General features: G+C 36.6%; 1 protein-coding gene across 23 annotated transcripts in view; it reads right to left on the bottom strand.

The window, feature by feature from the left end:
• Window positions 1–23,305, bottom strand: part of AFDN (afadin, adherens junction formation factor) — a 219,471-nt gene that overhangs the window by 18,483 nt on the left and 177,683 nt on the right. For 12 of the 23 annotated variants that reach the window (XM_075126864.1, XM_048843987.2, XM_048843999.2 and 9 more), the window contains 7 exons: window positions 12,818–12,883; window positions 12,564–12,637; window positions 11,838–11,956; window positions 10,429–10,623; window positions 10,039–10,130; window positions 9,374–9,562; window positions 5,824–6,855 (listed from right to left, as the gene is read on the bottom strand). In XM_075126864.1, coding sequence (XP_074982965.1) covers window positions 5,824–6,855; window positions 9,374–9,562; window positions 10,039–10,130; window positions 10,429–10,623; window positions 11,838–11,956; window positions 12,564–12,637; window positions 12,818–12,883 — 1,767 coding nt within the window. Of the gene's footprint in view, window positions 1–4,082; window positions 4,119–5,823; window positions 6,856–9,373; window positions 9,563–10,038; window positions 10,131–10,428; window positions 10,624–11,837; window positions 11,957–12,563; window positions 12,638–12,817; window positions 12,884–23,305 lie in introns of all 23 variants that reach the window. The other 11 variants (XM_075126862.1, XM_048843986.2, XM_075126868.1 and 8 more) reach the window with 1 other exon arrangement.

Below are 23,305 nucleotides of genomic sequence, written 5' to 3'. Positions count from 1 at the left end.
GAGTCTATGGTTCCATTAAATGATTGCCATCAGATTTATAAATACACAATTTCTTGTTAAAATATTTAACCTAAAAATTGAAATACCTAGGCAAAATTCTTTAAAAACAGACCTTTTTAAAAATATTCAGTTTCTTTTTTATCTGACTGCCAGTTCAGGAAGGATTAGTTTCTTTGCTAACGCCCTGAACACTGGATTTACTTACATGTATCTGGTGGTGTCTGATTGTAGGTTACATCCTCTGTAGAGCACTCTCATCTCATATACCCTTACATGTATAACTAAGTCAGCTGATTATCAAGCACGCATTTCAAAGCTGAGAATTCCTCTGATTAGATAATCAAAGTTACAAACATCAGAGTGTGCTAATCTTTCAAGACCAGTTCATGGTCATCAAAGTGATCGATTTATTTATTTTTTTAAATAAAAATGATTTAGTATTCATATTGGCATGTATCCAGTGAATATTTTTCAGAGGATGTTACCTTTGAACTCCAGTTACAGGAAAGTAAGTTGCTTTTATAGTTTTTGACGCTACACAAAGGTAGAGGGAAGGCTCAAATATACTCAGTACAATAGGGAAAGCAACTAAACAAGTTTTACAAAATATCTGTTATACAAGAATGGATCTGTTAATAAAAAAAACTTATCACAATTAAAAAGCCTATTGGAATAAAGATCTCTTCTTCCCTTCCCCCTTTTACAACAATTCACCAATTTAGCATAAGAATTAATCGTATGGTACCAAATAATGATATGGAAGGGCACGAGATAAGAAAAATTCAGAAAAAAATCTCCTCAAGAAAAATACTTTTCCACTCAAAGAAAAAATTGGCAAAAATAAGTCTTAATGAGAGAATAAAGGAGAACTTTTTGACTTTGTCCCAAACACTTAAAGAGAAATATTATTTGTATTTCTAGAGCACCAAAATAGGAAGAAAAAACCCCATGTGCCAATTTTGGAGCTGATGTCAATGTGTTGACCACAGTAATTTTGGAAGGACAGCTGTATCAGGTAGGAATGTGCTAGCCAGATCAGAGGCTATTCTAGACCTAAATCCTAGGAAACAGGCCAAGAGTGATAAATAAGGCTGAAGTGGGAGAGGATCGAGTGATCACTACAAGAGGACACCTCATTTCTGTATGACCTAGATAACTAGCTTCTATTTAGCAGTAGTCACACACCAAGAAAGGACTGTTGAGATGGCAAGGCACTCCATACTGCTTGAAGCAATTAGCTTTTGTGACTGTGTGCACTGGTATACTATACTAACCCTACAAGTGGTGAGTAAAGCACATTTGATTCCTCAATTTTCAGAACAGTGAGAGGAAAATTTACCCACAAGTCCCATTTACATTAACAGGATTCTTGCAATTAAGATTCCCATGCACTAGTTTGAATATTTAGAGTCGTCTTATCTAATACTATTTTTTTTAATTTAAAGTTTACACAATCTGTCTGGTCTGACACTCAGTTAAAGGGTCACCTGTCAGTATAACTTCTCAAGACGCGCGGTACAGCTCAAGACCCACAGTACTGCTTATGTGAAGAGAGACATGTTACATGTAATGTGAAAACAAGTTCATTTGCTCCATATTCAGTACCTTCCCTTAAATATTTTTTGTTTAAATAGTAAAAAATAGAAAAGAGGAGCAGTATACACAGACATCCAAGAATAACTAATAGATCACTAGGTACAGAAGCATGAACTGTCCCTTCTCCTCTATCCTAGGTAGGTTGGTTTACCATATAAAATGTCAAGAGTTCATCAGGTCCCATAATCCTTGGTTTCCTGTGTGGCCAACCTGGACTTCCAACACAGTCTAGCTCAGGACAACAGCCAAACAGCTTCTTCCAAGTTGTTCCCTCTAACAGCAGACTATATCGTGACTCCGCTAATTCTTCTCACATGGTACTGCTGTGACATGCTAAGTGTGTAGTAGCCCAGACTGCACAAGTACCAATTATGCTCTCCAGTTCTCTCAGGGCAGCATGATGTGCCTCTGCCCAAAACTTAATGCACAGCTTCAATAAACTAAATACCTAATCTTAATTAGATAGCCTATTTCCCTCACATGACAGCCCAAGGAGGTAAAAAAGGAAATCAGTGCTAGAGTATTAGGAGCTGTTGAGCTTAATTCATGGGAATGGCTTCTGTGCACTGGACTTCAAACTGTACAAAATAAAGATGGGGTTTGTTAGGAACTTTTAAAAATAAAGTTATAAAATTATTTTAAATTTATCTTTATATGGAGGCTTAATACAGGGGTGGGTCAGTTAGAATCAATAATGGCCCCACAGAATTTAAAAGGAAAAACTTCACGAAACTGACATTTTATGCTTTGAAGATTTCATTAACCACTTTAGGGCCTTTTTGAACATATAGGTTACACTGTTCATTCTACAGGTCTAAATATACAATGAATGTCCTTCAACTTCATTTTCCCGTAGAAAGCAGACAATCTTGGGTACATAAAATGATGTGACAGAGATGCAACAAAAATGTAAGGAGTATTATCACTAAAGTTCAATATTGCCCTCCCCAACCATTCAAAAAAATCAGACAAGATTTAAAAAAAACTCATGAGATTGGCTTAGAAATGATGAAATTTTTAAAATAATACATTTGGGGCTCTTTTTATTTGTCTTCTGCTTTTTTGCCTTTAGGATTCACATTTTCAAACTTTTCTCCAGAACACTGTAAAAATGAAAGCTGAGATTCTCAACACAATGACAGCAGGAATTGGAACTTTAAGAAAAACACCAAATATTCCAAGACGTGATAAAAACCTTGAGAGATGGCAACACCAAAAGCTGGAATATCCATGGCTTTTCTGAATGTACTTGTCTCATTCAGAAAACAACTGAGAAAGCTCACCTGTCTTGTTGCTGCCAGAGGACTTTGAGATTGGTTATAACAATAGTAATCTGGCACAGAGATACTACAGTTGTAAGTGTTTTAAATACATGTTATAAATTAGCTGAAGCATATATTTTATAAATTTGTCTTATAAAGCAGTATTTGCATTTCAATAGCAAAATTGGGCAACATTTCGAACAGTCACTTTTTCATCTTTTGAATGGTACAAATAATTTGTATCTACGGGACCTGTACCAAGCATTGGTTCAGATACATGAATTGCGTTCAGATTATACAGTAAATAACGTTAAAGGTGAGAGTTTCTTTTCTAGAGGGCTACAGGAAACATTTCAATTATCTGCTCATTCTCAATGCTGGCAATAGATACCCCTTTATGTACTGGTTTAGCAATTACTGCCCTAAAACAATCACTTAAACAAGAGATTTTCCATCTCAATTTTAAATGTAAATGAATGGTATCAATCCAAATGAAATGGCAGTTTAGGAAAAGAAAGTAAGAGATAAGTTTTCTGATTATGTTTGTGACTCAGTTGGACATACTAGTTCAGGAGCTGTTGCCCTGAGTTAGTGCTTCATTCTATTACAGAAAAACATAAGAAAGTAAGAGAACATATTGTTTACTGCCAATCAGTGGAGAAGCTAAACTGGTACACAAAGCCATCATGGGGGAGGATAGGGAACATGACTTTTTAAAGTAATAGGCCATGAACATTTTTGATGTCACTGGATTTAAAAATCTTGTGTATTTAAGCTGCTAAAACAAGTTCATATAAACATCTGAAGAATGGCAGGACAAGTTTTCTTTGGCTTAGGACTTAAAATGAAACAAGTGAAACTGAGAAAATCTCACCCCACAATTTGTTGCTTCCAACTGCTTCGTAAGATGTTATAAATATATAGTTACATAGAAATATCAAATACAGAGATTCATATTAGATCACAGCTGCAAACAATTCAAAGCCACAGGCAGAACACAACATTTAAAGAAGAGAAGTAGGAGGAGAGGAGTAAGAAGAAAAGATTTAGAAACATTCAAAATGCATGCTTACAGTTAACTTACTGTATCACATCTTGATTCAGAACACCCCAGAAATGGCAAAGACAACATCCATTGCATTTTGGATCATTATTTATAAAGAAAACGAAACAAAAATATCGAGACGGGGAAGAGGTATTGAAGAGAAAGTAACAAGAACATACCAAATCTAGAACAGAGATTGCTGGCACAGCAGTCTGCTGCAGATAATAAGAAAAGGGGAAAAAAAAAGATGCACAGTGAAAATAAAGGTAAGTTTAGATTTGCACTATGCCAAAAGCATTTCCCTTTGATTTGATACTTCAGCTGTTTTAGAAAGGTATTAAAAAAAAGGAACTGAAGAATTTTGGACACTAGATTGCTGAACGGTCTGAACAGTGAAAACCCCAGTGTCCTAATGTGATAACATTTCAGATTAGCTATTCAGACACTCAAAAAAACAAAGCTAATGATGATCCTAGAGATACTATTCTTATTTGCATCTCTGGCATTATAGATAATGACATACAACAGAAGTGCAGACATTATCTTTAAAAAAGAGCAAGCAAGCTAATTTTAGTCCCTGAAGGAAACTTTTTACATGGTATAATTCAGGGTAGTACTGTGTAAAGCCACTAATGTTCTAAAATGTTGGAAAACCTCACTGACCGCTAATATTTAAAATTCATCCTTTTGGAGAAGAATGATATAATGTTATGCAATACAGTTGGTTACTCAACCCATTAATGATGTGGTTTTTTTAAGTCAAGCAATAATAAAAATGTTAACAAAGACTTTTTTGTGCAAATGGCAGTTTTATATGGAATTTAATGCCCATAGGTAACTGCTTATGTGTTACAATCACAAAGTTAGCAACACTGGCCAAGGATATATTTAGCCTTTCCTTTCATCAGTTTGTAAGTGTGGGGTATCTATTGCTTCAAAACAGTAATAAAGTTAGCCACAGGGTAAAAGGAAAGAAGCAGACTATGGCAAAGGCAAAAAGATTAAGTTTAGGAATTCGTGCCAGTGGAGCTAATACAAAGCCAAAAGCTGCCAGAAAAAATCCGGAAGAAAAATACTTCTCTTAATCTGACAGTTATTCTACAATGTCAAACAAATGTGCACAAATGTTTCTTAGTGCTTGGCATTTGCTTACTATGGAACTGATTAGATCAACTCTTAGAAGGACAAGTAGCAGTAAAGATACTCAACAAACTAAGGAACTAGCTTATAAATCCTTCAAAACAAAACTGTCAACTTGCAAATTCAGTATTCCTGGGGCTATGATTTATAAGAAAAAAAATAGTTTCTATATGGAAACCATTTCTCAGTGAAGACAGAAAGGGCAGAATAACTTTAACAGATGGCATACAGTTGTATTACCTTCTTGCATGTAACAGCTGTAAATATCAATGGCTTTCACCAGTAAAGAAGCCAAATAAGAGCTATCAGAGAGTTAGAATAAAATAAAGATGCTAAAGAAACACCACCCTTTTTTGTCCCCTCCCCAAAGACCTTCATTTTTATCCTCTATAAATAAAACTTCCAGTGCATACACCAGGCATCAACTTGTGTACGTTACTTTGAGGGAATTACAGTCAATGACTACCCTTCCCCCGTCTACATAGGGGATGCCATTTCTCTGAAGGAAAAGTTTTACAGCCAGGGAAAAAGATTTTGCTCTTATCTTTGCAGTCAGTTGCTTTGTACTTTTATAATACACCACTTAACTGGCCAAACTAAGGTAGTTTACAACATTTTTCTTTAGCATTTTCTATATAATGAAAGACAGGGACATTAAGACAGTCCAGTCCTCCTTTATCCTGTGACAATTTCACATTTTGTTTAACCAGTCTATTAAAGAACACAAGTTTAAATAAATGTTTACTATACTTGTGCCTAGAAAGGATTACCCCCTTTTACCCTGGCTCTTTTTTCAGCCTCCAGCCGTTGCATAATTAGTATGGTATCCACATCATCGTCTTCTTCCTCATCATCATCCTCATCCTTTTGCTTTGACTCTTGGAGTCGTTTCTGGAACTGCCACTCGAGCATAAGTTTGCGCAGGCGGTCGTTCTCTTCTGCTGTACGATCGGGCTTGTTTTGAAGTTCCTGAATCTCTTTACTCAGCATGTCCACAATGTGCATCTGCTGTTGCTTCTCTAGCTTCTCCTTAGCATCCCGTTTCCAGGGATCAGGAGACAAGCTATCACTGGAGGACAGTTCTTCTTTGCTGATGGTGATGTACTGCAGATCTCTTCGTTCAATGGTTCGGGGTTGCTGTTGGGGCTGTAGCTCTCGAATGACAGTGTCCTGGGACCTCTGCAATGTTGAAGGCTTTTCTGGTTTCACCTGCTGCACAGAAACAGGAGGAACCATAGGCTGAGCAGGAATTAGTGGCTGAGTACGCATCTGGCCCAATTTTCTTTCCTGCTCACGACGCTTCCTCTCTCGCTCTTCCTCCAGACGTGCTTTTTCCTTTTCATACCACCGCTGATGCTCCTCTCTCTTTTTACGTTCTGCAGCAGCTACCTGTGAAGATACTTGCATTCCTAGCTGGTTTGGAGGGGGAGGTGGAGGCAGAGGCAAAGGCAAATCCATTTGTAGTCCATCGAAATCAGCTGCATAGTGCACTGGTGGAGGAGGGGGAGGGGGAGGAAGGTCTGTTCTGATGGGCTGGGAAACTGCCACTGGTGTTGGCTGGTTGATGACTGGAGTTTTCCATCGGCCGGGTCCACTTTTGGTTAAACAAGAACCAGGGGAAATAGATTTGGAGGAGTGATTCAGATGCTCTTGGCTGGATGTGCTGGAATCCACAGATGAATTCATCCATGGATCACTGTCTGACTTTCGATCAATGTACTCTACATCCTTTCTTATAACCATTTCCAGACGATTCCTTTCTGGTTGAAAAATTTTATCATCTCGAAGTTCTTCCTGGGAATGAGCTGCACGCTAGAAGAAATAAAATGAAGTATGCGTATCAGTTAATCTGTATTTAATAAAATTTATATCCAATAAAAAAAACCTAATGGATGACAAAAAATGCATTTCTACAACACAAAAAGCCTTCTTATCAATACATTTACATCTTTTTGGTAAAGTAGAGAACTTTTCATAACTAGCAAGTTTCTCAAGATTTTAATGTCCGCAACACCACAAAAATCACTGAGCCTTTTAAACCATGCAAGCCCAGGAAGACTTTGTAAGCTCTGAGGCAGAGTTGTCAAGCTGCACTGAGGGAATGATGAAAACAAAGCAGAGCTCATGCCAACAATCTCCCCCATCTCACTCAAGATCTCAGGGCTATCTTTAACAGCTCTTACCCATTTACAAACACACAGGCAGCCTGCAACAGTAACTCAAGTGCAATAAGTCTCCAGTTCAGTTTACTGCTGGGCAGACAAACATTTTTCTTTCATGAACACAGGCACACAGAGTGCTGAGAGAAGGGTGGGAATCATCCATTCACCCAACTGGGGGCATTCTCCCCTCTCTTGCCACTGTGGGAATTATTTGCGGTAGAGGATGTGGGTGCTTAGATGCCCCACCTTACTCAACTACCACCCAGGGATATTAAGCATTTATTCATTTACACACTTACAGCATTTTAAAAGATATCAAGCACTAACTACTATTACTGCATAGAAAGTGGGAATGCAATTGGATATGAAAAATATTCAGACATGATTAGGCTGATGAAATCTATTTAAAGATTTTATTTTTTTCTTGAAGCAAATATTCATATTTTTGAGGATTAGAAAATTTTCAGTATTGACAAAGAACGTACAGACTTTCCACAAGTGACAGTGGAGGAGACTAACAATGCAAACTTCTCCAAGCTTCCCCACCAATGACCTTAACTATGAACTAGAAAGAATGTCTTGTTTGGGATGAAAGGGTGTATTTTTTATGCTCTATTAGTTCTGTAGCTCTGAACACACAGCTACTTGTGTCAGAAGCACTGGGAAGATGCACCTAGCCAAATAGTTTGCTAATGACTTATGCATTTAGATGATAAAACAGGCTTTAAGTCAGCCATTAGTTACTACAACTTTCATGACCAGGGCTCCAAATATAATTTAGATGAAACTGCTCTTTAAAAGTGAATAACTAGTTAATTTGACAACAAAAAATAACCAGAAACGATCATCCAGTGAAATGATTTTACAATAATGAAATGATTCTGAAACTGAGAAAAATGATGCTTTTTAAAACAAAAATAAAACCCCATTAAAAACGCTTGTGGATTTCATTAAAAAGTAATCGATGCTGTGAGATTTTTAAAGCTGATTTTATTTTAACAATGAAATTGAAAAGCGTTGATTGATATATGTGTTGTGAAAACCTAACATATACTTTTCAAGTACTTGTGAAAAACAAACTCCCAGCCATTTGCTTTAGTAAAATGCATTTTTCCTGGCGGAATCAAGGTTTCATGCTGCAACTCAGGGTCTATACCTATCAGCAGCTCTCTCAATGTGGGGTATTTAGGTGCTGATGTTTAGCTAAAATATTTTTATAGCAATTAGCTATAATATGATGTGTTAATTTCCATCTTAAACCCTCACGAAAGTTAAATGAACACTGGGTTTGTGTTCTAAATTCTTAACAGATGTGAAAACTGGAAGTGTATTATAGGCACCAACTGCATATCAGCACAATCATACTAAGGTTTTACCTATAATCTTTTCTCAAGCGATTATTGCATAGACTTCAGTGGCACTATTGGCATGAGTGAGGATTACTCTCACAAGTAAGGTTTCCAGAGTCAGTTTCCTACTCTTCTTGTAGGATTGCTACCTCAAGAATCAAGAAAGAAGAGCTTTTCAAAAACTACATGAGGTTTTAGCACCCAATTCTAAACCTTTTCTGTGCTTATTATGAATGCTGAGGGACTCTGTATGGTGGTTTTACAGAGGCAGATGGTGGGTGGGCACTACTAGAGTGGGAGATGGGAGATTCTGGTTCAATTCCCTGGTCCACCGCAGATTTCCTCTGAGGCTTTGGGCAAGTCTATCCGTGCCTCAGTTTTCCCATCAACATAATAGAGAATTATAGTTATCTCCATCTCATAGGAGTATTGTGACTATACATTAAATATTTTGAGAATGTCAGACTCTGTGGTAAATGGTTTCCATAATAGTACAACTGATGCACTGTTTTTATAACCAGAGGGACAATTTATAAGTGACGGAAGTAAATACATTTCACTATAGATCTTGGGTTAGTTTTCACCTACAGATATTTCTGAAAAAAATATTTAAAAAAAAAAAAGCCCCAACAACAAAACTACACGCAGGCACTGGGGTCTGTCTGTTTAAAACTTCTTGTGGAACTGGGACCTTAGTTTGCTTTTAAAAAAAAATTAAATGTTTTGAAAGAGAAAACCTAATATTTTGTATTACTTTGTCTTCAGCAATCAGCAAACAGAAGGGAAAAGTTTTTAAATACTTGACAGATTATTTCTAACCTGCATTGCAGCACTAATTGAGTCATTACTCTCTGCCTGGATCTGTGGTTTGTCTTCATAACTTGGCCACTGATTCTGAGCAGGACCCATTCGATCCTGGGATTTTGAAGCTGGGAATGTGAAATATTCTCTGGTATAGGTTTGTGTTGGTATAGGATAAGCTTCAGGTCTTGGTGGCAGTGTCTGCTCCTGTAAAAGATAGAGAGGACAGGTTAAAACTGATCTATCATACAGATTTCTGCAGATTTTATTTTATTTTAACTTCTCATTTCTTTTTTAACAAGTATATTTTTAGGCATTGTTCTTAATCCCAGAATCATATTTATTTGGTTGAAGCTAAGATTTTCTAAGAACAATCAAAACTAAACTAGTAATTATGACTCAGGGTTTGACTGCTCTGGAACTAAATACACAATGCTTATTGCATAAATTTACTTATAATAATAAAAAACGTGAATAGCAATGCAATAACCACAATTTTGTGACAATTTATGTTGCTGACTGAACATCAAATAAGGCAACAGTGAAAAAGAATAAATACAAATCATTGAACAGTGGCATTCTATTAAAAACCTTCAATAAAAACCTCAGCTTAACCCAAGCACACTACTTCTATTGAAATGTAAGTGACGTTAATAGCCAATCCTTTTCTTGCCACTTCTGACCTCTGTACAAAGATTTCCAGTAGAAACTGAAGTTATCTTGGTGGTAGTTCCAGCAGCATAAGCATTTTTTCCTCCAGGGCTTGGTGGCTGATCTATTAGAGAGTTGAAGTAAGCATTGTTAAACAACAGTAACAGGAATTTGTCATATGTAATAGAACAAACCAATTAAACTTCATAATGTGGCAATAATAAAGCATTAATTAAATTAGTTGTAATTGCTCTTCAATGAATGACTTTCCCCAAATTTTGCTGCAGTTATTACTGTGTCAGTATTTCAAATATAGTCTATATTTTAATCAAGTCGTCTTCCTATTTTTAGATTTCAAAGACTAGTAATAATTTGCATGAAAAAAATATTCTTAAAAAGAACAGAAGTGAAGTTTAGCTTACTTGCTACATTGGGACTGGAGCGATGATCAGCTCGATTCTTCATTAGTCTGTCATCCCCTGACAGCTTCTTTGGTTCATTATACTCTGTCCAAGGCAGCTGAGGGCTCTCAGGTGATCCATTTTGAGCAGAATTATTATACAGCTCAAAACCTTCACTCTTTGGTCGGGGTTTACCTGAGCCACGGCGGTCTGAAACTGCAACAGATTAAGACCTTTAAATGTTTGTTCTTATCCACTTGAACTGTTTCCTATTTTATTCTTGTTTAAAAAACATTAATTTCATTTTAGCTATAAAAGTTTTCTAGTAATACATGCTGGATTTTAAATGTTAGAATTCTTCAGATACATAATCCCATTCTGTTATACTGACAGTTCAAGATTCCTTTGATTTACAGGCTTCAAAAAGGTTTTTGAAACAAAGACACCACAATATTTGGCAAAGCCAGATGCACTTTTACTGAAAGAAGTCTCTTGATTAATCTGAAAGGCTTATCGTGTCTAGGGTCGTGATGTACACTGCGGTAATGAGGGTTTATTCTTTTAACTCTTTCCTTCCTATATTGCAGCATTCTTTAATAATCTTTAGAAAGCTCTCATATTATAACTTTATATGAATTTTGATTAAGTTGCCACATGGTCATTAAAATACCACCTCTAAAAGAAATTTTTGATTTATATTGGGGGGAAAAGCAATTTGGAAAAAATACCAAAGAACACTAGCTTTCAAAGGATCAGATATAGAAAATTAACAACTGTCATTTCAACACGATTCTCAGTGAAAATCAATGACCATACATGGCCCAATGGCTTCTGTTTTGTTTTAAAATTATTTTACTGGTAATCACAAGTATCACAGCATCTTTGCAATCAGTGTTCTTTTGGAGACGGAGAAAGAGTGAATTGAATTCTTGGTCCCTTTGTGAATTTTGTGTATTCCATTTATTTAGATTGTAAATTCCTCTTGCACTTAAATAAATTATATAGTATTTCTACTTAAGTGTTGATAAAACATTTACTGATGATTAGAACTGTGTATGTAATATAACTTTAAACAATGGTTACAACTGAGCTTACTCCTAGGTAAGAGAAGTTACATTGCCATTCCATGGATTTTACATCTGTTAAAACATAAAATTTTGGGTATAAAATGCTAAACCACTGCTATCAACAGGGACATATGTATATATGTTTTCTCCACCTTTTCACGTTACTCCCAGAAGCACATGCAAAAATCTTTATGAGATGAATTATGCAACTCATGTAAATTACAGGAGTAAAATGCTACATCTTCTAACTGTTCATATTTCATTATGGATTGTTCAGGGATTATTTCTCCCTTTCACCAATGTTGGGGAAAAGGGCCTAAATTTGCAGCACCGTCTTATGAAAATGTTAATCATTTATTTTACCTCTTTGCATCATTGGGGATGGCTGATTAAGCAGTGTTGCCAGACCATGGTAAATTGCTCCTTGTTTTGCTACTTCTAGGGTCACTACAGAACCTGTTCTCGTCATGAGCTCTGCTGCCCTGTGACAGAAGTCAAACAGAAGAGAACTAAGCATAGTATTATTTAATTGGTGTTCTCTATACAATTCTTTTTATGTCACTGTTGCTAAACCAAGCATTCAACAATATTTTCTGTTTCACCACAGCACTTGTTTTCTTTTCAGCTTCACACTTAAGTCACTTATCCTCTTTGGACAATCAGAAAATAGCATCTAGAGGATTTATTAATATAAAATGGGGAATGTATGCAGGCAATTGTTATTCCTAATTTCCACAGTTCAATGACAAATGTCAAAATGTTCAAGACAAAAGCTAGGATCAGTTTGCTTAAAAGATTTTATACTATGAATGAGAGCATACACTTTAAGAATTTAATATAATGATGTTTCTATATGGATACCTGTATCACAACTATAGTAATATTTGTTCTGAACATACTAAAATAATGGAGTGATAAGTTTTTGTTCCTGAGGCTATATGGAACCAATATAAATCAAGACAGAAATATCCTTAAGTCCAATATTTCTTTCACAAAACTAACCAAGCCCTTTGTTCACTGCACTCTCTCTCTATTTTTACAAAGAGTATTCGCTTCCTCAACTCACATCATCTGAAAGCAATACTGTACCTTTCTTGGGACAGACCCACTAAACTTCGACCATCCACGCTGAGCAACTGATCGCCTGCAGCTAGCCGACCATCCTAATTACGCATTCAAGAAAGGAAAACACTTTATATATATAATCCTTACATGGGCTTAATCAAAATAAATGTAAATATATTTTATTAGTCCAGTTAAGAGAATTACAAATGTTTTTATTGATGCAATCTCTAAATTTATCTGATATTTTAACAACTTTAATATTTACAAACATTACTAACCACATCTGCAGCTCCTCCTTTTACAACAGACTTGACATAGATTCCAAGTTTATCTTGACCTGCACCCTGCAGATAAAAAGACGTTTATGAGGTCATATTTAAATCTTCTCTTTTGTAAGAAAGTGCTCTATGAATCTGAATCTGTCTGTTACATTAATATATCAACTCTGACGTCTCATTTTAAAACTTCCCCAACTTACAAAACCAGTGATATGGAAAAAGTTCACATCTTCATGACATCAAAGAAAGAAAAGGGTGTTAATATTAGGCCTCTTGAAACTGTAGCAACTAGAGTACAGGCAAAGGTTATTTGGTTCCATGACAATCAAAAGACTAGGAATAATCCAACAAGAAAACAGATTTATTAAACCTGTGCTTAACAGTTAACTTGTAATCCTTTTTTAATGAAAGGATTTGTAGTTTTATAGGTATATTTATTAATCCAGCACAAGGACCTGGATGTATCCTCAACTTCCCATGGTATACTAAAGCATTACACTGCTACCCTGGCCATCTGGCTGGTGAAACAGGGCAGTTTGGAGGTGACTTATTTAACCTTGAGATGACAAAGGAAAGGGAGAAAAAGTGCATTGTAAGTTCTTTGGGGCAGTCTGTCTTTCACTACATTTCTGTAAAGCATCTAGCACAATGGGGCATCTAGGTGCTTATGTAACACAAATAATAAATAATGGATACAGGAGAAAGGAGATGCAATCAAAAAATTCACTTTCATAGTTGACAGGTCCAAAATTTAAATCTACTGTAAAAGATTACCAAGGGAAGTTGTGGAATCCCCATCTTTGGAGGTTTTAAAGAACAGGTTGGACAACCACCTGTCAGGGATGGTCTTGTTATATTTGGTCTTGCCTCAGTGCAGGGGGCTGGATTAAATTACCTCTTAAGGTCTCTTCCAGCCCAAAATGGCTATGATTCTATAACGGAAAGCGTCAGGAAACCTTAATAATAAATGGTGAATACTTACTTATAACAATCCATAAACTTCAACTAAAAATATTACACTGATTTAGTATTGCTGAAAGTTGACCTGAGTGCCCTTGTGAATGAAGTCTTCTCTTTACCTATAGGGCTGCAGCAAGGTAAATTTCCTCTCCTCCCCACCATGCCTCAACCCTGATTACCGGTGTGGGTGGATGGGGAAGGGAAGGGGCTTGTTCTAGAGGCAACAGAAGTCGTGCCGATGCAGATCTTAGTGGAGAATGTGACATGGGAGCTGGAACTGAGACCCCAAACACATCTCATGTAGGGGCCAAACATCCAAAAAATGTTCTCATTTAAAACCCTTACTGAGCTGATCTGGATTAATACTGATAACCTAAACAGACAAGGTCTGAAGCTCATTTCTCAACACTCTAAGGAACCTAACCCCACTGACTGTGTAACACTAGCACTTATAGAAAATGAGACCTGCTTGGAATTTACATAGGGTGGATCTTCTACTCTTTGCACACAAGGGTAATTCTTCACTGCTGTGAGACTCCTGAAAACTGAGTCTACAATCAAGTGCCACACCCTATCCTTAAAAGAATAGCTCCCATTAAGCAAAATATAAGCATTAAAATACACCTCCACAACAAATTAGCAGAGCATTCAATTTTCTAAAGTGTTCTTCAGTATAAAATAATTTAATCAATTAGTCCCAGGTCCTTACACTAACATATATATAGTACTCCCCAGTATGGGTTGTAAGCAGGGATTGAACCCACAACCTTCAGATCCACAGCACAGACCATTTCAAGTACAACAGTAAATAATGGATTAAGCAGGTTACCCTTTGTGTGGACCAAGCCATACCAGAAAATATGGCACACACTTTGCAAGTGGGTTACACAACTATTTGGGAAATATCTCTCGAATATTGTGTATCAAGATCCCTGGAAATTCTATTCCTGGCTATGGGAGCAGAGCATGGTCTAGTAGTCCAAGATAACAGTCAAGTATAATGATGCCCCTGTTTCAGTCACATGCAGGGAATAATCTTGGGTTCTCTGGATGTTAATGCTTGAGTCATCACTTTGAAGGGCAGGTCCATTAGCACAAAGGCAGTAGCAGACTCAACCCCTATATAGAGGGGACTTAGGGGACACTAGAGGGGAACAAAACCATACTGCATTAGCATGGGTTACACAAACACAATTTGGCACATTCCTTCTGAAAGACGGTGGCAGAATGGATGAGATGCAGGCCTGCCATATTAGAAAGTAGGGTTCTAAGGGTTCTGAGGCAACCTGTCAGTTATTTTACCTATCAAACAGACGAATGAATAATAGTTGCCTCCCGTAAGATAGAGATATAAGGCCTTAGTTAATAAGGGCTGTGAAGAGGATAGAAATATTCGAAGTCAGAAGAGTTCATGTAGTTAACTTTTGTACAATATCTAATCCTCAATGGGCCAACACAATACTTTTAAGTCTTTCTGAAGGGCAATAGATTTTAATACTTAAAGTTGATCAAAAGGTATTGCAATGATTTTCCAAAACCATACTTAACCAAATTAAGGGACCCAAAAAGAAAGCCTCAGACTTTCCTGTAAAATTTCACCAGAATCAAATAATCCAGACAATTACCAATCCAAACTGATTTATAGATGTTTTGAAAATTGTTAGTACTAAGAGTGTGCATTTACAAGGATTCCTTATACAGTAGGACCTCAGAGTTATGAATACCTCAGGAATAGAGGTTGTTTGTAACTCTGAACAAAACCTTATGGTTGTTCTTTCAAAAGTTTACAGCTGAACACTGATTTAATACACCTTTGAAATTTTACTATGCAGAAGAAAAAAGCTGCTTTTAACCATTTTAATTTCAATGAAACAAGCACAGAAACCATTTCCTAACCTTGTTAAATCATTTTTTTTTTTGTTTAAACTTCCCCCTTTTTTTTTAGTAGTTTACATTTAACACTGCACTGTACTGTATTTGCTTTTTTTATTTGTCTCTGCTGCTGCTGATTGTGTACTTCTGGTTCCAAATTAGGTGTGTGGTTGACTCGTCAGTTTGTAACTATGGTGTTTGTGACTCCGAGGTTCCACTATAGATTACATCTGATATGTAGCTTGGTGCAGCCTCATATATTAGATGGGGATTTTGACTGAGTTCTCAGAATGGCAACCACCATTCCCAACCACGCCGGAAGCAGCATTAGCGAAAATTAAGACTCACTGAGAGCTACCTAGTGTCTTTGAGCTATCTGCAGTACTCTCTCTGATTTCAGTAAGACCTCACTGATGTCATATTAATACTCAGTGCACTGGATATTCTATAGCTGCAGCATTTAACACAGAATCTACTCCTTACCCCAGAACTGCATTCCAGCATCCAAGCTTTCATGGATCTGCAGATAGGCTTGTTAGTATATAAGGAATAGTATTAATAAAAGTATTGGGAAATTATGTTTACTGAATGTATTATAAGGGAGAATGTAATTCTGTTCACCTGTGTCAAGTATCCCACAACACCTTGCATTAGTGGAAGTAAGTTTTGGCTTAAGTAAATAGGAAAACCATCAGGATCAGGACATTGAGTGTTTTGCCATAACAGCAGGACAGGAGTTACTCTCACAGGCTAATACTGGAATGTCCTAAAGGAAAAGGACAAGATATATGAATGTTCTACCTTGGTATAAACCTCAAAGGTGCCTTCATGCCCTTGGTACCTGGAATGCATGTGTTATGAATGAAGAGATAAGGGATTTCATAATGAAAACAAATGTGGTCAAGCAAGTATCAAGTCTGAAACAAGAGAGGAGAGGCATGAACAAATCCATTTAGCTCCATGGGTAGTTCATTTTGAGACAATTTCAATGTCAACATTAGCTACTGCAAAAGGTGATCATTTTAACAAAACTACCAGACATGTTTCATATCCTCAATTCTAAACTGCCTCCTATGCCTTTTCAGGTGTCAGAATCACCAAGTGTTCCCTCTACCCATTCACTCAAACCTCTAACTTCCCAAAACACTTCCAGAATGCAGTTAAGCACTGTCAATACAAAATACTAACTGAAAACTGGGTAAAGTGCACTGAATTCAGTATCAAAGCAACCAAAGAATACTCTTAATATTTAATGAAATAAAAGCCTCAGTATTTTAAAACTGAAAAGAAGCTGCCCCAGAATTTCCTGCCTACTGCACTAAAGTGCCACAGAAACAGGGTTGGAGGAAGAGGTTGAAGCAAAATCTATGTCCTGCTTGCTGAGATGTACACAGGAGCTTGAAAACTGTACTTTTATGACACCTTTCATCCAGGCTCTTGATGTTAATGAAAGCTGAGCACATGTAGCTCAAGGGCAACACATGAAGGTTGAAGAAAGGATCTCTTTAAAGAGTCTCTGGATGACTTTCTGTGGGTTAAAATATAATGATATAGATAAGTGACCAAGTTTTCCTCAAAAGCATGTAAGACATGCTATAATTTTCCATGTGACTCCAGATAAATCAATTTGTGCCTTAGTTACACAGCTAGAAAATGGATATAAATATCCATCTCACAGGTGTGAAGCTGAAATTGTGTTTATGAAGTGTTTTGGCCGTGTGAAAGAAAAGGCCTATACAAATACAATTAAGTGCAGTAACTAAACCGGTTTCATGTGTTTGTATGGGACCTATATCTATATGAAGTAATTCTTGCCATTTTACAGTAAATTATCTGGTGGTTTCACATTCAGATATGTTTTAAATAGTACAAAATACAGAGCCAAATAGCATATCAATTTATATTACTGAGCTTAGGAAATTCGATAAGCATATTAAGCAAACAGCAAAAAAACAAATTTCTTGATATTGCTTTTTATAGTGTATTGATCTGGGTTTTGGTTTTTCTAATCCCAAACTTGCCTCAATTTGCAGAAGGTTGCAGAATTTCCTTTACAGACTGAACAACCTCTGGGATTTAGAAGGAAAATGTAATAGATTTTCAAATCCTATTTGGGAGGTACAGTAGTGCTAAAATGGGGGAGTGGGTGAGGGAGCACTCCAAAACCCAAAAGTAGAGAATAATTTGCTACCCTGAAGAGGCTTTGGATTGAAGAATTGTTTCATATAGGTCTTATCAGGTAACTGAGAGCAACTTGTTTAAAAGAATCTAATGAGAAGGCCTCTATATATTACAAATTGATAAGCAGGGGAAGAAAAAGGTTATTTGTAAAGGAACAGAAATGAAAGCAACACTGTAACTCATTACCCAAGTTAAATGAGCTACTAGCTTACATTTCAGATATTAGGTCATCTTTCTTATGCTATATAGGACATATACATTCTAGAAAACATTGCCTCATGGTGGTATATGCACAAGTCTTAAGTACCTGAAACTTTAAGGGTGTCCATCTATCAACAAGAGCTGCTGGGATGAAAGACTTAAAATCCTTTACAAGACCTAAATTAACCACCACACAACCACCCACAGAAATTTATTTGAGACTTTCAGGCATTCTGGGATTTAGCAAGTCGGGCCTGTGATCTTTAAATACCACTCCTAAGCTTTCAAAGAAAAAATACTCCATCTCTTGCCAACCCAACCAGGAGGACATGTTTGGAGGGAGAGATAAAGCAACAGAAAAATTCACATAAAATGACAAGACCGATAATTAAACTGAAAGAGAGAGAAAAGCACCATCACAGAAGAGGAAAACTGTACATTTTACTCCAACACACAAACAAGTTCACTATGCTACATCCACCAGCAAATGAACTCGAAGTTCTGCAAACCGGAAACTTCAGAGCTAGAGCCCAATCTATAAACTTTCCTGCATTCTGACACATTTTAAAAATGCTTAAAATGTTTTTACTTAATTTTATAGATGTAAAAGACAGCATTACTTTTTTGCCTTTTTAATCCCTAGAAAAGACTAATTAAAATAAAGAGAAACCCCCTCCACACACATTTCATAATAATTACAATGGAATTTGACAGATTAAACTGGTAGTCTGAATATTCACATTAACCACCTAAAAATTGAGATTATTAAGTACATTTTTATACATAAAATAATGCAGTGCTTTACAACAGCAATTTTTATTGCTTGGAGAATAGCAGCAAAATTTTACTGGCAAGTCCACACTAGGAAACTTAGTTATAGGAAAAATGCTATTTTCTTGCCTGTAAGGACTTTTTTACAAATTCTCCTGTTTGGAACTCACATTAAAGCTATACCCCCATCCCCTCCTACACATTATCCACCTGACAGACAAAGAAAATTCTGTAGCTGAATTCATAATAAAGAGCTGCAACACTGATTACCCTATTCAGGGACTTTTCAGAAAATACACGAGATGAGAAAAAATTAAAATAGATTTTTTTAAAACAAAAAGATACCAGACTTTGAGAAACCCATACAAACTATTTGAGATAGTGCAAATAATAAAGAATGAAAGGGAATTAATATATACCCTGGCTTTTAAGGTTTCTTTTTCCCCCCTTCCGCCTCCAGCTACATATTGGAGGAATAACAACAAAGAAGAATAAAAGTGACGGTGCATACACAACTGTTTCAAAGGTGTACTTTCATGTATTCTCTCAATCTGACATTAAATCACTAGCTAGTTATGTCTAAGATACTGACACCTTCTCTGTGTCTAAGATAAGGAAAGCAAAACATCTGACTGTTTTAAATTGATGTTTTTCTGTATAAAAACATATTTCAATAAGCTATCATCGATTTGGTAGCATCTCTGTTTTTTCCAGATTTCCTGCATTTACTAGTACACATGCCTAACTTTACACACGTTAGCAGCTCCACTGACTTTAATTTTGCAGTTCTGACTTACAAAAGTCTGAGCAAGTATTTTCTCTCATTTTGATCTCAGCATGTTCATACCCTCATCCCTGAAATGTGGGCATGAACAAACCCACAATCAGAACTCCATTGAAATCACTGGGTTTCACCTGGAATCAAGTCATGAAATTAAGAACAAAACTCACATGAAATGGCTGAACTATGAGTTATGCATCACTAATTCAAAACCATGCATTGATTCATGCTTGCCTAAATGCGTCACAAACCTTAAATGAGCCTTTTGATAAAGCTATACTGAGTTACAATGTTTTTTACATAACACAAAACCAGGTAAGCCAGAAACAGAAAGACTAAGTAGAAACCTTTAAAAAGTCTCTTCCCGCTAAAATAATATACTTTGCACATGCTATTCAGATTTATCTGTCCTATAAAGGTTTGTCATTGTGCCTTCGTTTTAGTCAACCTGCTCTCTGATATTGGCACTAGCAACTACTGCTTGCATTTTCACTGCCAGTAGCCAACTACCTCTCAGACGATCTACATAATAGACTGATCCTATTTTGTGAAGTCACTCCATAACAGCAGCAGTCATGAGGGGAATTAAGAAAACAATGCATTTTACCTAGTGTACAACATTTAAGACTGATTACAACTAAAAACTGTCAGTTATCTAACATTCCAGTTTTGGAATCTAGTGACAGTTCTCTTATTTGAAATTAATGACAGCTTTGAAGTTTGGAATGGGTAATAAGTGGCAAACATCACATTACCGAATTATTGTAAGCACTATTCTAAAAAACAAACATTAAACAGTACACAAGTTTGTTTCAACCAGACAAAGAAAATCTACATGTAATGAGACATTTTATTTGTGTTGCTGACTTTTGATTAGGTTTACAAATTATATATTTATGAAGCATTTAATAGTTCCTGAATAAAACAGTGACACTGTTCAATATACAAGACTGTATGTAAAATAGGTATGGTAATTAAACTAGGTAACATTATCAGTCTGATAATGAAACAGAATTTGACCTATGCACTGCAGCATAAATGAAGCTAAGTGTTTTATTGTGTGTTGGTTATTATACCAAGTCTCTCAACTTTGAGCACCAAGTGTCAAAGTTGAAGCAAAAACTTGCACAGCATTAAGATGTTCATCTTTCCTACAGTGCACACTGATTACAATTCTAGTCTGCATTCCTAGATAACTGCATAAATACTGACTTTCATGGATAAAAAGTTTCAGGTACAAAAGACCGTAGCTTACATTATAAAAATGCTTTACAGAGTATATACAGAAATCACTTCACCCACTATTGAAATACAGGAGCCATCTAACAGCACCAGCAACACTATAGCGGGCAAGACATCTTATACTTCTCCCTGTATCACTGTGGTATCTGAATGGCCTGGTCATCTTACGTGAAGAACTTCTCCAGCTGAAAATAAAGGTGAACTTTTTTTTTTTTTTTGCAGTCCATGATTTTTAGTGTTTAGCAGAGTTATGAATTTAAGATACCAGCTAATTTACGCTCACAAAGTGATCACCCTATGTCTGACCTATAGGTCCTCATCCTCAAAGAAAATCTGCACAACACTTTCAAAAGATGAGCCTGGGAGCTTAAATTCGTAACTCTGTTAGACACTAAAAATCATGGACTGAACAGAGAGACTGGATTTATGGCTTATTACAACAAGCTGTAACCCACTAACCCCCCTCTTTTTGGCCTATGACTGCAGAAGTGTTAAAAGGCCACTCTATCTTGAATGGTCTCTTAGAAAAGGGGTTCCCAAACCGTGGGCCACAACACAGTCCTGGGTGGAGTTTCAGAAGGTGGGAGGGAACAGGGTCAGCTGCAATGCCAGGCACTCTGTGCGTCCAGATCAGTTTCCCCACGTGGGTTGTGTATCAGCCGCCATGCCCTTCAGTCTCAGGCAGGTGTGGTTCTTGGTGCCCACAATCCACTGGGTGCCGGTGGCCACAGTAACCGTATAGGGCAGCTTGGCCCAGCCTGACCTTGCGCGCGCACACAGCCACAAGGCGCGAAGCTGCCACCACTGTGTCAACTAGAAACTGAGCATATGGACAGACCCTGCAGCAGCACCACCTCCTTACACACAGCCCCTCCCTGCACCCTAAGCTATACGCCTCCCAGCACACAGCCCCTAACTACCCCCTTCCTGCACACAGCCCCTAGCTACCCCCTGCCTGTACCCTGAGCTGGCTGAAAGGCTGAAAATTGAAGTTAAGATCAGGTTGAGCCTCACTAACATATGCAATGGCACAGACTAGCCACCAAACATGTGGTGAGCATTTCTCTGGGTCCATATCATTTCACTGGGTCCGGTGTTGTCAGCAGATAGACTAGATGACTTAACAGAGTTTCCCCAACTTTAATTTCGGTATTTTTATGGTTAGAACTAAACATTATGAAAAATACTTTGGAAGAATTTTTCCAGATGTCAGAAGAAATGTACAGAAAGGTAGCATTAGACAGTCTCAAACATGTGAACTTAGGCACCTGTATAATATATTTGCATATGCAGGTACTGTAGCTAAACCTGTATTTCTGCAGATAATTAATGGCAATGCCTCATTGCTACAAGTTTTAGACAACTATTGTTTGCCTATACCTGTTCAGCTTCACACCCCTTGCTTTCTATTCAGTTAAAAATGACAATAAAACTGGTAAAGCTAAGAATTATGCTTGATTACAGGGCGCAAAACATTAATACAAACATGAATTATGTTACCAGAGTATGTTAACTGTATTAACATCTACTTTAGGTTATAGGAAATATATTCAAATTTTATAAGTGACTTGAGTGAGGACTTGAAGATTTCTGCTTTAACTCCATGGTAGCTTTCAGTGGTTTGAGAATTCACATGCTTAGTACTCTGGGGAAACAGCTTTAAAATAAAAGATATCTAAATTTTCCAATTATTATGTAACAAACATCTGAAGTTGTATTGAGCCATTCTCCAATCGTTCCCTGAGTATTATTCCCACTGAAATGGTTGAAAAGATCAGGCTTACGTATCAAGCCAGAAGTCTAGAATGCAAAAACCTGTTAATCAGAAGTCAGATTGGGCACCCTGCCTTTTTGTTAATGACAATCATGAACGTTATCTACAGGAAATACATATTTCAGAAAACGAAAGAAAGAGCTAGGCTCCAAAAGAAGATAAGAAAATAACACCGCAAATACTTTAAAAAGTGAGTAGAATAATTGGTATGCACTCTGCACACGATTCAGCCATGGGAATAAAATTATATTTATTCTCGTCATTTTACAAAAAGTACACCTATTTGAGAAGGAAGGAGGGAATGATACAGAAAGGAACATAGATATAAGAGCGTAACACATTGGCTAAATCCATTTTTTTTATACTGAAAAACCATGCTATTTGAAATGGATTTCTGAAAGGATTAATCACAAAACTTTTACTTGGAGTAAGCCTGGTCCTAAAATAAGTGATCTGAAGAATAGCTTAAAACAAGCCTTATTTTATTACATTTAATTGAGATTAATCTGAAATATTGTTAGATGATCTACTCAACTGAATTGATAATTAAAAGCTCACTTCCTTTCATGAGGCTTCATAAATAAGGATAATAATATAGAAGAGAAGAAAAAACAAAACAAAAATCTTTGTATGTGTATCTTTGGATTAGAAAGTTTTTGTTTTTGGGGGGTTTTTTTTTTGCATTATAGTAACTGAGCATATTTTC

Source organism: Caretta caretta, chromosome 3, assembly GCF_965140235.1.
Source record: "Caretta caretta isolate rCarCar2 chromosome 3, rCarCar1.hap1, whole genome shotgun sequence".
NCBI classification, from domain to species: domain Eukaryota; kingdom Metazoa; phylum Chordata; order Testudines; family Cheloniidae; genus Caretta; species Caretta caretta.
Note: the sequence above shows the minus strand (reverse complement) of the source record. Positions and strands in the feature narration are given on the sequence as shown.